At 46.4% G+C, this 13610-nt stretch overlaps 1 protein-coding gene across 1 annotated transcript in view; it reads left to right on the top strand.

Annotated features, from left to right (window-relative positions):
• The window catches only part of Clasp1 (cytoplasmic linker associated protein 1), a 226896-nt gene that overhangs the window by 105579 nt on the left and 107707 nt on the right, over positions 1–13610 (top strand). Inside the window, 2 exon segments of the mRNA XM_050129375.1 lie at positions 1345–1442; positions 5673–5740. Coding sequence (XP_049985332.1) covers positions 1345–1442; positions 5673–5740 — 166 coding nt within the window.

Genomic DNA, 13610 nt, shown 5'->3' with positions numbered 1-13610 from the left:
AAGAAAACACATCCATCCTTGTCTCCTGATTTCACTGCCTGTGCTGCAGGTCCTTGTGTCTGGCCAGATGATGTACCTGCAGCTCGTGAGGGCCACAGTGCCTCCTGCCTTTGAGCAGCAGGGTCTTACTTGGACCCACACTTCTGGCTGGACTTGGCAATATCTCACTCTTCTGAGCACTGCCACGACTCCTCTCTTCCTCCTCTCCACCTTCTCTTTTTGTAGGTGTGTGCATGTGTGTGTGTGTGCGCGCGCACATGCGCGCGCGCGCATACTCATATGCTTGTGGAAGCCAGAGGACAACTTTGATATCATTCTTCAGGCCCTGTCCAACTTTTTTTGAGAGAGTCTCATTGCCTTAGAGTTCAGCATATAGGCTCTGCTAGATGATCATTGAGCCCCAGGATCCTTCTGTCCCTGCTTTTCCGGTGCTGAGATTTTAAGTATAAAAACCTGGCTTTTTAACATGAGTTCTAGGGGTCACTGGGTCCTTGTGCCCACAGGGCCAGCTTTTTACCCAGCAGCCCTGATCCTACCTTTCTATGATCTTTGGTTTTGAACATTGACCACATCCTGACTTCTATTTAAAGTAGCATTTGTGTTTAGTGTTAGCTTGTTTTAGTATTGTAAATCCCTTGGATGTGGGCCCTTACAGTACATTATTTCTCAGTTACTCTTCTTACACATGAAGCTGATGCTGTATGTGATCTACGTAGACACTGTCTTAGTTACCATGACCAAGGCAACTTATAAAAGAGTCTGTGTATGTAGGGATTACAGGTCCAAAAGGTTAGAATCCATGACCATCATGGCAGGGAGTGTGGCAGCATCAGGCATGGTGCTAGAGCTGAGACTCACATCTTGATCCATAAGGCAGAGAGAGAGTTACCTGGGGCTGGTGTAGGCTTTTGAATCCTCAGCCTACCCACAAGGGCACACCTCCTCCAACAAGGCCACATCCCTTAATCCTTGCCAGACTGTTGAACCAGCCCGTGGCGGGGGCTCTTCACACCACCGCACATCTGATGCTTTAGTTTAATGTGTTTTTGTTTGTTTGTTTGTTTGTTTGTTTTTTAAATTCTGTTTTCCTGATCACAATGTTAAAAAATAGGGAGGACTTGGGAGTCTGTATAAAAAGCTGGGGTCTTTTTCTACAATTTGGGTTTCTATGATTTGGGATTGTTTTATGAGTAAGATGTGCCCTTGCTCAGTCTGACCTGTCTGGGGATTTTATGTGCTGGTAGGCTGGTGTAAATTGGGGCAGCATGTAGACTGTTTAGCTTCTGTTTGGAGGAACTGGGGAGTGACATGAAGCACCTGTAAGATCTCTTCTTTTACGTCTAGGTTAGAGATGCAGCAATAAACAGTCTGGTGGAGATTTACAGACATGTAGGCGAACGTGTGCGGGCAGACCTCAGTAAGAAAGGGTTGCCACAGTCCCGGTGAGTGCTCGCTTTCTCTTTTTTACTTAAATTTTCTTAAATGTATTTATTTGTGTCTCTGTGTATGGGGTCCTTGTGCCATGTTGTCAGAGGACAACTTGCAGGCATAGTTCTGTGTGAGCACTGGGGATTGGACTCAGGTTATCAGTACTGACAGCAAGTGTCTTTCCCTGCTGGCCCTTAGCAATTTTTATTTAAACTTGTATTTATTCTGTATATGTTTGTTGGTAGTACTTTCTCTCCACCCCTTCCCCTGCTCATTTTCAGGTTTACTGTTGGTTCATGCTCCTATTTTTGATGTGGTAATTTTATTCAAAGAATGCATAGTTATGAGGCTGGTGGCTACAGAAGAGCCATCTCACCTGCACAGCGTGTACATGAGTACTGGGGATCCCAACTCTGGGCCTTATGTTCAGGGGCAACCCCTGTAACCACGGAGTCATCACCTCAGTCCTGGCACAACTTTTACATTGCATCCTTGAGGTTTGGGGTTTTATATCTTTATGTGTTTGTTTGTGCTGTTCTGACTGGCCTGGAACTCACCATGTAGACTAGGCTGGTCTATGCTTCTGTAGTGCTGGGATTAGAGGCCTACATCTGCCTGACTGAGCTTGAGGTTTTGAATACATGCTTCTTTTCCACACACACACACACACACACACACACACACACACACACACTTACTTGTGTGTATGAGAGAAGGTGAGGAATGGCAGAGATAGGCTGGTAGATACTGTGGAAGATGTGCACACATAGTATGCATGGGGTGTGCAGAGGACAGACTGCGGGAGTTGGTTCTCTTCTTCACCTTACTGGCGATCAAACTCAGGTTGTCAGACTTGCCAGCAGTCTCTGTTACTGCCTGAGCATCTCACCGGCCCCAATTAGAAACTTTGGTACCCTTGTTCAGGATGGAAGACTTAAGCTGAGCAAGAAAAGCTGCTTTTGGTGTTCGGATGAAGTTTGTTGATTGAGATTCTCAGGGTTTGTTTCTTGGAAATGACTTAAAATTTATATTTTACATTATTAAAAATGTCTAGCCAAGATTTAAACATAAATTTTATAGTACAATAAACTGGGTTAAATTTAATGTAAATATTTAAATTCAGTAAAACTAGGGCAAAATGATAGTGGTGATTTGTCAAACTAGTAAAGAAGTTATTTTCTCCTTTCTTGAGGGTAGTTTAATCAAGGCTACAGGTATGGTAATCTGTACTTTACCACCAAGGCATACCACAAACCACAAGATGTTAAATTGAAATCTAAAGATTAGAAAAATAAAACCATTTGATAGCTTCCTAGGTGAGGTCCATGTGACTTGTCAACTTGACCCAGCCTGGAATCATCTGGGGACAGGTGTCTGCATTGGCTTGGCCTGTGAGATATTTTTTTTTAATAAGTTTACTTTTTGTGGGTGTCGCTATTCCTTATGCCTGGGAATCCTGAGCTGTGTAAGCGTGGAGCAATCCAGCTGAGCACAAGCGAGCACACAGTCATCGCTTCTCTCTGGCCTTGACTGGATGGGACTGAGACCCTGATGCCCTCAAGTCCCTGCTGTGATGAGCAGTACCTGGAGCTGTGAGCTAGAATAAAGTCTTTCTCTCCTGAGCTGCTTCTCGTCAGGGTGTTTTATCTCCACATCAGAAGTGGGGCTAGGATAAACCTGGAACTCTCCTGTCTGTATTTGTGCCTGTTGATGTTTTCCATGAGAGGCTTCTTCAGTTGCTGTGTTTGAAGCTCATGAATGTAGTCAGTACTTCATGCCCGAGGTGGGCTCTGTTGGTGTCAGCCAGGTTGCAGGTCTCTAAGGTGTAACCATAAGAGGCACCGCTGAGCAAAGAGTGAGGGAGTTAGTTAACTCGGAATGTGACAGTGATGTGGAGGGCATGCTGCCCGGGAGCATTCCAAGTGGAGACAGGTACCAGGAATGGTGGTGTTTCTGTGGATGTTGTCCTACATGGTTGTTAAGGCCACCACAGTGTGTAGACCTCACCCCTTGGAGAGATCTTACAGTACTGTTTTCACAAGTGCCATTGGTAACTGGGACTGTCCCAGGAACGTAATACTTGCTCTCCTTCAGAAACTTCAGAGACAACCAGATGAAAGGGATACCTCTGCCCTAACTTGTAAACCTGCTGGCATGTTTCTGTCATGGCAGAGGGTGTGGTTGTGACACAATAAAGTGGTACCCAAGTCAGGGCACACCCTGGCAACCTGCGCAGTGAGCCTGTTTATGGGCTTGTCCATCCACTCAAGATCTTTGTTGCTTTAAAAGGGAAGGTGATGGAAACATCTTGCGAGCTGACATTAAGCCATCTTTCCAGATTTTTGGTAGCCACTGGATTTGAATGTGAGTTACAGTGTTACTCCTGTCTGACCCCGAGTTGGCAATTGGGCTTTTATTTCCATCTCCACTTTGATTTGTGGATAGTGGTGGTTGGGAGTAAATTTGGAAAGGATTCTGAAGCTGTATTTGGCCCTGGGAGCCTTGAAAAGATTATCGATCTTCCCTGTGCGATGGGAGGGGTGAGGCACTGTAAAAGGCAGGTTCTCCCCTTCCTTTGCCAGTGGTGTTCTTGGCTTGCCTGTTGCTTCGGCTTTAAGCGTTAGAGGGAAGCAGCCTTCCCGTTCATCGTCCAGTCAGCTCCGAGCGAGGCATGGGATGGGCCTGCGAGCGCCTGTTGTGTGATTGAGTAAGTGAATGAACTTAAGTCCAGAAGATGAGACACATTCAGTGCTGCAGAGAAGGCCGAAGCCTGCCTCTGTGATACTATGATGTGACTCTCACAGGTGACCCTCTGCCTTGTCACCAAGAGAACATGGTTTCCATCTTAGCCTCCAAGGAGTTTGCATTCTGGTTAAGAAAAGACGTGCGTGTGAAATGGCTGCTCTCAAAGGCAGGGTGGGAGGGCAGGAGAGCACTGTGACTAGCCTGTCCCAGAAGTGGGCGGCTGTGTGAATACAGAGTGCGCTGCTTTGAAGCGTCAGTGTTCGTCTCACAGCCGAGAGTGAGCGAGCGCTTTTGCTTGGGAAGCCTCTGTGCTTTGCTTAGAGGTGATGCCACATCGCTGATCTTTTCTCTTGGTTTTGGTGCCAGCTAGGGTAGAGGGTTTTGACGCACCAGCAGTTTTGCTTACATTTAAATGCCAAGGTGGGATGATCCGTTATTAGAAGTGCCATGTAGATCTCTTAAGCTGAAGCGGGTTCAGTCGCATTTGTTTTTAGGAGTTATTTATAACATTCGGAGTTAAGTACAAGTCGGAGAAAGCCTGTAGTGTGAAAGACTTTATCCAAAGTAACTGGCAGTCTGCTTCAAAAGAAGGAGGAGAAATATGAACTTTTAAAACAAACTAAAAAAAGTTTTCGTGTGTGTGTGTGTGTGTGTGTGTGTGTGTGTGTGTGTGTAGCACATAGGGTGTCCTGCTCTGCCACTGTCACTCACCTTATTCCCTTTGAGATAGCTTTCTCACTGAATTCCAAGCTAGGCTGGTGGCCGTGAGACCCAGTGATCCTCCTGTTTCTCACCCCTCGCAGTGTTGTGGTTACAGGTGTGTGCATGGCCGCAATCAGTTTTTAACATTGGTCCTGGGGATTTGAACTCAGGTTCTCATGCTTGTGCAGCAAGCTCTGTTACCCATAGAGTCCCAGGTGCGATCTTTTAGACTGAGTCTTAAACCAGTGATGGAGCCATTCTAGGTGTTGAATTTTTGCTGGCTATTATCTGTTACTGAGGGAGCTATTATTCTTACTGACTTTTTTTTTTTAAATAATTGATTATTTTGGTTGTGGGGGCTGATGGTTTGTTTTAACTTGATACAACTCAGGATCACCTGAGCATCTTAAGGAGAACCCATCTGCATTGGCGTGGCCTATACATGCCATGTAGGCTTGTCTTCACTATGTTAGTGAGAAACCCTGCTCATTGTGGGCAGCCCAGCTCCCTTGGGTAGGGTCCATATGAGTGTGAGCTGATTGGAAACATGTGTGCATTCATTCTCCTCTTGACTGTGGGTGACAACCGCTTCAGGTTGACTTCTCCAGAGGGATGGACTGTAACCTGGTGTTGTGGGCTGAAATCCACCCTTTCTCTCCTTGCTTGCTTTTCTCAGGGTATTTGATCACAGCAGCAGAAATAAAACTAAGGTGTCGGAGCAGTCAACTTAATAGTGTTTGTTAATCATAAATGGTGATGATTGATATTCCATATATATATTTTTTGTTTTCAAACAGGTTGAATGTCATTTTTACAAAATTTGATGAAGTCCAAAAGTCTGGAACTATGATACAGTCTGCAAATGGTGAGTGGGGAACCAGTCTCCATTTCTGCATCTTCAGTTGCTTGGCGATAATGCTTTTGCTGTTTCTGAACAGATACTAGATGTTTCAATATGGTTTTACAGGTCTTAAAAGTTAGGTTTCTCCATCTACTTTGTCAGGCCAGTGGGCTTACTGCTGGCTCTGTTTCAGACCCCCATTGACTCCATTAGATGGTCCGTTCTCCTCCTCATTCTGCTGACTTGCTGGAGCAGACCTGGTGACGCTTTGCCTGGGCTGTCCTGAGTGCATCAGGGCGTTTGTCCCCTCTTCCTCCCCCATGTCTGTCGTCTGTGTTCATTTAGCATCCAGACTGATTTCTGTTAGAATGCAAATAAGGTGTTATTGAACACCCATTCTTACTCATAACCAGACTGCAGTTTTGTGGTCCCCAGGCCTGGTAATGTGGCCTAGGCTCCTATTCTGATGTCATTCTTTCTTTTTGAAAGTTCTCTCTGCTCCTGCCATGCTGGCCACTGCTAGATTAGAACATTCTGAGTATTTCTGTGCTTATGGCTTCCACTTGCTGAAATACTGGTCCCCGCTATCACTATGGCCTCTTCTTCTGATGTGTATGGTATGGAGATGATCTGCTTTAGGAGCTCTGTTGTCTGTTCTAAATGTTCTTCTTAAAGGTACAGCAGCCAAGGAAAAGAATAAATAGTTAAACATCCTAAAGCAGGTCCTGAGAACATCCAGCTAAAGAAAGCTTGGTAAGGAGGCCCCTTTGTGACAGGCACCTGAAGAGAGAATCCCAGGCAGAGAGAGGTCCTCTTGGGTGAGGTTTCCAAGTAACAGACAAATAGCATCAGATAGAGCTGGCATCATCAAATTGGGTGCTCACAGTGTTCATAGAACCTGACCGGGGAGGTCGAGGCAGTCAGCCGGACTTTCCAATAGAACTGCTGTCCGTGGCTGAGCTTCCCGTGGCTGAACTTCCGCTGCAGGCTCTCTATATCATGGGATGAGCAGTACCCTCTGGTGCAAACAGCTTACCTTCTGTTTTCAGGGGTGCATTGTTTTACTTTTGGGCTATTTCATTCTCTTCCTGCCCTGTCACAGTGCCAGTGGAGCCAGCCGAGCCCTAGAAAGGGGGTCTTGGAAGACTGTTGGCATAAACATGCTTGGGCCTGAAGTTGGGGTGCCAGCCTTACTTGCAGAGCCAGCTTCTCAGTAAACTCAAATAGCACAGGACAATTTAACAATGGGATGTATGGTTCCCCTTCACCCATCCTGATCTTACAGCAGAAGCTACCTGGAGCACTGTGGTCTGGGACTTTCTGAGTCCTCTGCCCTACTCTGTTTCATACACTCGTCATCTTTCTTTCTCCACAGAACCAACTAGGACGGACACACTCACACACACTCACACTCACTCACACACACTCACACACAACTCTGCTGGCCGTTCATTCCTGGATGGCTTTCATTCGTACAGTAATTTTCTTTTCCCTTTCTTGGGAAAGCTGACCAGTGTAAATAGCAATGTGGAAAGGAATAATAAACTTACTTTCAAGACATTTGCAGGAACTCTTGTGAGAAAGAGAAGCCTGGCTCCCGAGCCCTTTGCTGACTCAGAGAATAAACTTCAAGCAGGAAAGAACACATGGCTCCTAACTGCTAACGGACTATCATCTGTCTTGCTTGTGTGTTCCATCATCCCTACTAGAGTGCGGAGACCCTAACAGCCAGGGAAGCTTTCACACCGTCTGTCTCTGTGGTTTCGCCATCACGGCTGTTCTGTACAAATGGAATCATGCACTGTCAGGCTTTCTGTTGCCCTTCTTGCCCAGCACAGCCGGTTCAGAGTTTACCCAATAGGTACCATCTATCCATGCTAGATTCTGGTTTGTGGTTTGTTTTTGTGAGACGGACTACTGCTATGTAGCACCGTCCTGGAACTTTACTGGACAGGCTTGAGCTCACAGGAATTCCCCTTACCTCTGCTTCCCAGTGCTGGGTTAAAGGCGTGCACTGTCCTTCTTTTACCGTGGCCCGACTACCTCAGCTGACTCTAAGAGTCTTTCCAGTGATCAGTGCCATTTCCGTTCCTGATTTGAAAACTTACTGTCCGGTAGTCAGTGTGAGGACTTGGCAAGTGCTCTCCTGTGAGTGTGACTGGAACACGAGTGCCCATGTCCCCAGTAGGAAGTGCAGCCAGTGTTGAGGGACGTCCAGCAGGTAGCTGAGATGTGTAAATATCCTTTCTGTGTGTCCTCTCACCCACTCTTTAGCTTTGAAGCCTGGGCAAGCAAGTAAACTCTTGAAACTGTTTGCTTATTTACAAAATGAAGCACCCTGTGAAGTTTGCAGAATAGTGAGGTAATGTGTAGAACCCTTAGCACGGTGCCCAGATGGAGCTGGTGCAGCCCACAGTGATCCCCCATCTCTTCACTCTCTCCTTCCTTCCTTCCTTCCTTCCTTCCTTCCTTCCTTCCTTCCTACCTACCTACCTACCTACCTACCTACCTACCTACATAAAAAAGATACCACTAGAAAGTAAATTCACATGTGTGATTTTTAAAAAAAAGTTTTCAAGTTGTTGGAATATGCGTTAAATTTCCCCCCGAAAGCACTGCTCTTGTTTATATGGAGCTCTAGCCTGTTGAGTGCTAGGAGGAGCAGGAGAGGCTCCCTTTCCAGTCCAGGCCCTCTGTAGTGTTGTAGGTGGCGTCATGGAGTCCATATACTAGTGATAATGTTTAGTCTTTCTCTGCTAAAGCAGCAAAGTAAATGTCATTCTCGGCTTCTGTAAGAATCCAGAATTTGGGATTTCATCTGTTGCTGCTCCAGCTCCTGTTCGTGAAGGATTGAAATCACGTGATAGAACAGTAGAGGACGTGGAAGTGCTGAAGTGCCTGTCACCTGAGGACATTGTTCTTTATCTGTGCTAACTGCAATCGCCCAGTGGTGGCCTATCAGCCTTCAGGGTATAGCTAGCAATTCTTCTACACAGTGCACACAGGAATCTCACAGGAGCTGTCTCTGTTTCTAATCAGCTGCCTCATAGTTGCCCTCTACCTGGGATCTGCTGCCAGCTGCCATTGCAGCCAGTGTTTTCCTTATCTTGAACAAGTGAGTCACTGTGCTGGAATCCAGTGGTGTGGCCCCCACTTTACCCTGTGTGATCTCTACTGATGTAAGGTGACCCCTGCCTGTGTGGGAGAGTCAGCTCTCTGGCCGTGGTAACATGGCAGTCAGAACTGGCGCTGGGGTCACCGGGCATGTGCTGCACCTTCCTCTCCGAGCACCTGCCACGCTGAATGACACATACCAGGCACTCGGCTGGAGGTCGGTACTGCCCTGGAGCCAGTGCTCTCCTTTCACTGGAGCCCAGGGTCGAGCTCCAGTTTCCAGGCTTGGCAGCAAACACCTGCTGAGCCACCTCACTCACCCCTTGGTCATTTTTAAACTCTGTATGTCTTCATGATTGAGCTATGTGAATTTTTTCTATACTTCTGGATCATAAGAGTCATAGCTCATAAGTAATTTGCAGCTATTCCCCTCCATTCTGTGGGTTGTCCCTTTCTTATGTCTTGGTATCTAAAAATTTAAAATTTGGTGAAGTGATTCATCTTTTTCTTTTCCTTTTGTTACATGTGAACAGTGGTGCTATTTCAGTCAGAAAATGAAGCTCTAAATTAGCACTCACTTGGACAAACTTTTCTTTTAAAAGCATTAATTATGTAACTTTTAGACAATTTTATGCATGTAGATGGTCAATTGTGGTCTTATCTACCCCATTGACCTCTTTTACCCTTCTTTCTGCTGGACCTTTCTTCCTGTCTAGCCCCCTCCTACTTTAATGTCTCTTTTTCATTAATACTTACTTTTACCAAACCTACTAATGTTAAGGGCAATACCTCTAAGGAAGAGAATGCTCATCTGAGATTGTTTCTTGATGTGCTTAAAAGTGTACCCTTTTGAGCCACTGAGTGTGACATGATTGTGACTGAAATTAGCAGTAGAGAAATAGCCAAGGAACAGAATGCTTCATCTGTATAGGATTCCTCCTTGTTGCTAGGCTACCCAAGGGCTTTCAGCTTTGTCTGGCAAAAAAATATGGGCGTTAAAAATATGTTGTTGTATAGATGCTTCTTTTTCTTTTCTCCATCTCCATATAATTAGCAAACCCCTTGAAGAACAAATTACAGTTTTCCCTTCTATGGTTTTCAAAAAGCAAATTATTTTCTGTGTAAGTTTTTCTTTTTAATCAAGCAGATGTGCTATGGTTATAGGAGATTTGACTCGGCGAGAAGGAGCGTTAATTACGGACTAAGCAGTGTCCTTTATCTACAGCTCTTAACAGTCTTCAATTACATTTGATTGACATGAGGCCATTTGGTTAGAAAATTCAGGTGGTGTTGTTTCCTAAGAAAAGCTAACACGTCGATGCGGGCATCTGGAAAGCATCGTGTTGATTAAATGCCTGGAAATGCCATAATCTGTAGCTAAAGGAAAGGATATAGTATTTGGAGGTAAAACCACACACTAAGTTACAGATAGTGATAAAACTTACTTGTTTCACACACAACACACCTAGGTATCGTTCTGCTGCCTTCCTTACATTTTTACAGTTGAAAGTAACTTGCAGAATGTTACCTAATTCAGCTTTGTTGGAGGTGAGAACTCTCGTGAGCCTGAAAACAGACACTGCTAAGCTCGTTAGGTGAGGGTGTTGCCAGGTGTGGCGAGAACAAGGCTCCATTTAAAGGCGGGCCTTGATTAGGCAGCCAGCCCTCCTGTCAGCTCGGCTCCAGTGGCAGTGGCGCTGCCCGGGTGGCTCAGCTGGATAATGGTCCCATTCTGCCCTGCCATTTCTTAGACTGTGCACCTTGCAGGTTTGGAGAGGTCAGAGTCGCAGGAAAGTGTTTCCACACTCACACGTGCGAGTAATGTGCTAGCCGACTGGCAAGTGTGTTGAACTGTGCTGAGGAGAAGCCCGCTCAAAAAGCCCTGAAGAGATGCCTGAGCAGCTTCAGCAGAGTGAGCGGCTGGGCTGCGTGTGTCTGTGTCCCCATCTCCATGTGGGACTGAAATTGCTTCTGCTTTTAAGGTGTATAGTAGATGGGGAAAGGCTGTTTATTAAGGAAGGGAGTAGCGAGTTCCTCCGTAAAGCCAAACAAGCTGCTTAGAAGACTCTTATTATCTTGAGTCAAGACAGAGACAGTCCCCTCCCCTACTGTTGTGAAAAAACACAGGGGGAGAATCTGGGCTTTTATTTTGGAGTGAGGTGGCAGTTGTCTCAGCACTGGCTCTCCTGAAGAAGGTGTGGGAGGAGCTTCTGTGGATGCCTAGCCGCTGTGGGAACGACTCAGGGCGATTCTGCCTGGTACCAGACCACCGACAACATGACCACTGGGAGAGGTAGGCACTCGATGTATACTGCAAAGTGTAATTACTGCCGATGGATTGGGAAGCCAAGAAAAGATGCAGGGCATTTTATAATCTCCTTTTTAACTTATACCCGTGGCTAGAAAGTGAAGAACTTGTTGCTGCGGGTGCAGCTAGGTGGGGGAGATGACAAAGCCTGCAGATTATCAGAGTAGTAAAGGTGACGACCTTTAAAGACTAGAAGGACACAGAAACAAAGGTTGGCCAGGTGTCCCCAGTGGCTCTCTGGTGCATGCTTAGTTTTTCTCTGCTCTTTTATGTTCTTGGGATGTTAGTTATGGGGATAAATCTGTTTTTACCTTCTCAAGGCATTCGTTAATGTGCCTAAAGTGTCTTCAGAAAGTCTACTGGCTGGGAATGTCCGAGTTTCTCCAGTTGTCTTCAGAAAACGTCTACTGGCTGGGAATGTCTGAGTTTCTCCAGTTGCAGCTAGACGAAAAACAAGGCAGGTGCTGTTCCTGCCTTCCAGTTGCGGTGTTTCCCCCTTCAAAGGGGAGATTCTGTAGTGACAGAAGTTGGAGAGGGGACCACTCAGCACACATTGCTCACACACTCCTATTGCCCATCCAAATTCCGTGGAGGATTTGCCAGGTTCAGGCAGTGTTGAGGGGACTGGGAAAGCTCCCGCAGAAAGCCAGGCTGTGTTTACCGGCTGAGTGTGGCAGGTGGTCTAGGAGCAACCTGTTCACCATCCTTCCTAGGGTGGTGCTCCTGGCAGACAGTGTCTTGTCTCTGGCACAGTCCCAGACCTTAGCTGAAGCAGATGCGCCTTAGAGCAACTGTTCACAGTAACTCTGTTCATTCTCTTCCACTGCGAGGAAGTAGGCGCCTCTCCTGGGCTTTGGCCCCTTGCTAGCATTGTAGGAATCCCAAAGGGCATGTGTCTCTATCTCGATTGCTTTTTGTATTTGTTTATTTGTATGTGCCTGGGTGTTCATGTGGAGGTCAGGAGATGACTTGCTGGAGTTGTGCTCTTTTATTACATGGGTCCTGGGCTTGGCTCCTCCCATCAGGCTTGGCAGGAAGAGCCATCTTGGCCTGAGATCTCCTTAAACTAAGCCTGGTTTAGCTGAAACTGAACAGAAGTTGTATTTTGGGTGAAAATAGTCCTATTGGAAGATGTCACATCTTGCTTATATTTTCATGTTGGTAATTTGCTGCCTGTGGAGATGGTATTTTTTTTCTTCTCTCATAATTGCCTGTTGTCAGGGTTACTGACCATTTAGGAAATGAACACCTGGGTGGGAACATTGAATAATTAATGTTCCAAAGAGTCTTTCATTTGAGACTTTGAAAACATGTAAGTGATAATAGCATGACTTTAGTTGTTGTATTTGAGGGCTATTTTCTAAACATCAGGACAAAATGACTTGGAAGTCAGAGGTCTGTGTTGAAGGCCTGGGAGGAACATGAAGACCACACATCTGCTTTGGAGCTCCTTCCAAGTCACCTGCAGCTGTTGGGATGCAGCGTAACCTGCCTGTGTGGTAGGAAACAGGGACCTCAGACCACTCTATATGAATCTCTCTCAGTCTATGGCTCATAAACGGAGGCTGACAGTCAGTACAGGCCAGCTACATGTGCATTCAGTGTTTGCCGTTCTCAGAGCACACCCCCAAACTCTGTTGTTTATTGTTTCTGTTTTATTATCCTCATGAGGTACCCTGCAGAGTAGGCCTGAGGTTTCAGGTGTCCAGGAATTGGGTTAGTTTCAGGACACAGGAGAATGGTGCGCTCTGCTGTCTCGGATCAGTTACCCTGCTGTTGAAATAGGAAGCGGCGGCGGGGCTGCGTCCCCAACACCCCGGCCGCTTGGCTAGCTCATGCCCGAAATAACAACACACAAACTGTGTTCATTTAAGAACTGCTTGGCCCATGATCTCTAGCCCTTACAGGCTAATTCTCGCACCTGGACTAGCCCATTTCTAATAATGTGTGTAAGCACCCCAAGGTGCGCTTACCGGGAAGATTCTAGCCTAAGTCCATCGTGGGTTGCAGCTGCCTGGGAGATCAGAGCATGGCGGCTGTCCGGTCCCTCTGGAAGCAGCGCAGAGTCTGACCTCACTTCCTCTTCCGCCCTGAATTCTATTCTGTTTATTCCGCCTACCTATCTTTTAACCTATCAGGGCCAGCAGTTTCTTTATTGCTCAGCCAATGAAATCAACAGATTGATATGACACTCCCACATCACCCTGCTGTCTGCATGCCCTCCTGCCGCCGCCTTTACTGAAGCTGGAGTTACCTTAACTTCTGTGGTTCTGAAACTGCCGTGTTAGTAACTGCTGTAGAGAAAAATTCAAAATAACAGATGCACGGAAAGAGACATTAAGACAGGCATTGGAGTCAGCTGTGGTATCCCCTGCTTGAAATATTAGTACCTGGGAGCCTGAGGCAGGAGGATAGCAAGTTCAAGGCATTGCACCCCATCTTTGAGGAGTGCCCCGCAGGTGCGGTACTGAG

Source organism: Alexandromys fortis, unplaced genomic scaffold (genome assembly GCF_014885135.2).
Source record: "Alexandromys fortis isolate MF-2015 unplaced genomic scaffold, M_Fortis_MF-2015_v1.1 scaffold_236, whole genome shotgun sequence".
Classification (NCBI taxonomy): domain Eukaryota; kingdom Metazoa; phylum Chordata; class Mammalia; order Rodentia; family Cricetidae; genus Alexandromys; species Alexandromys fortis.
The sequence above is the reverse complement of the archived record's forward strand: the minus strand, read 5'-3'. Positions and strand labels throughout refer to the sequence as shown.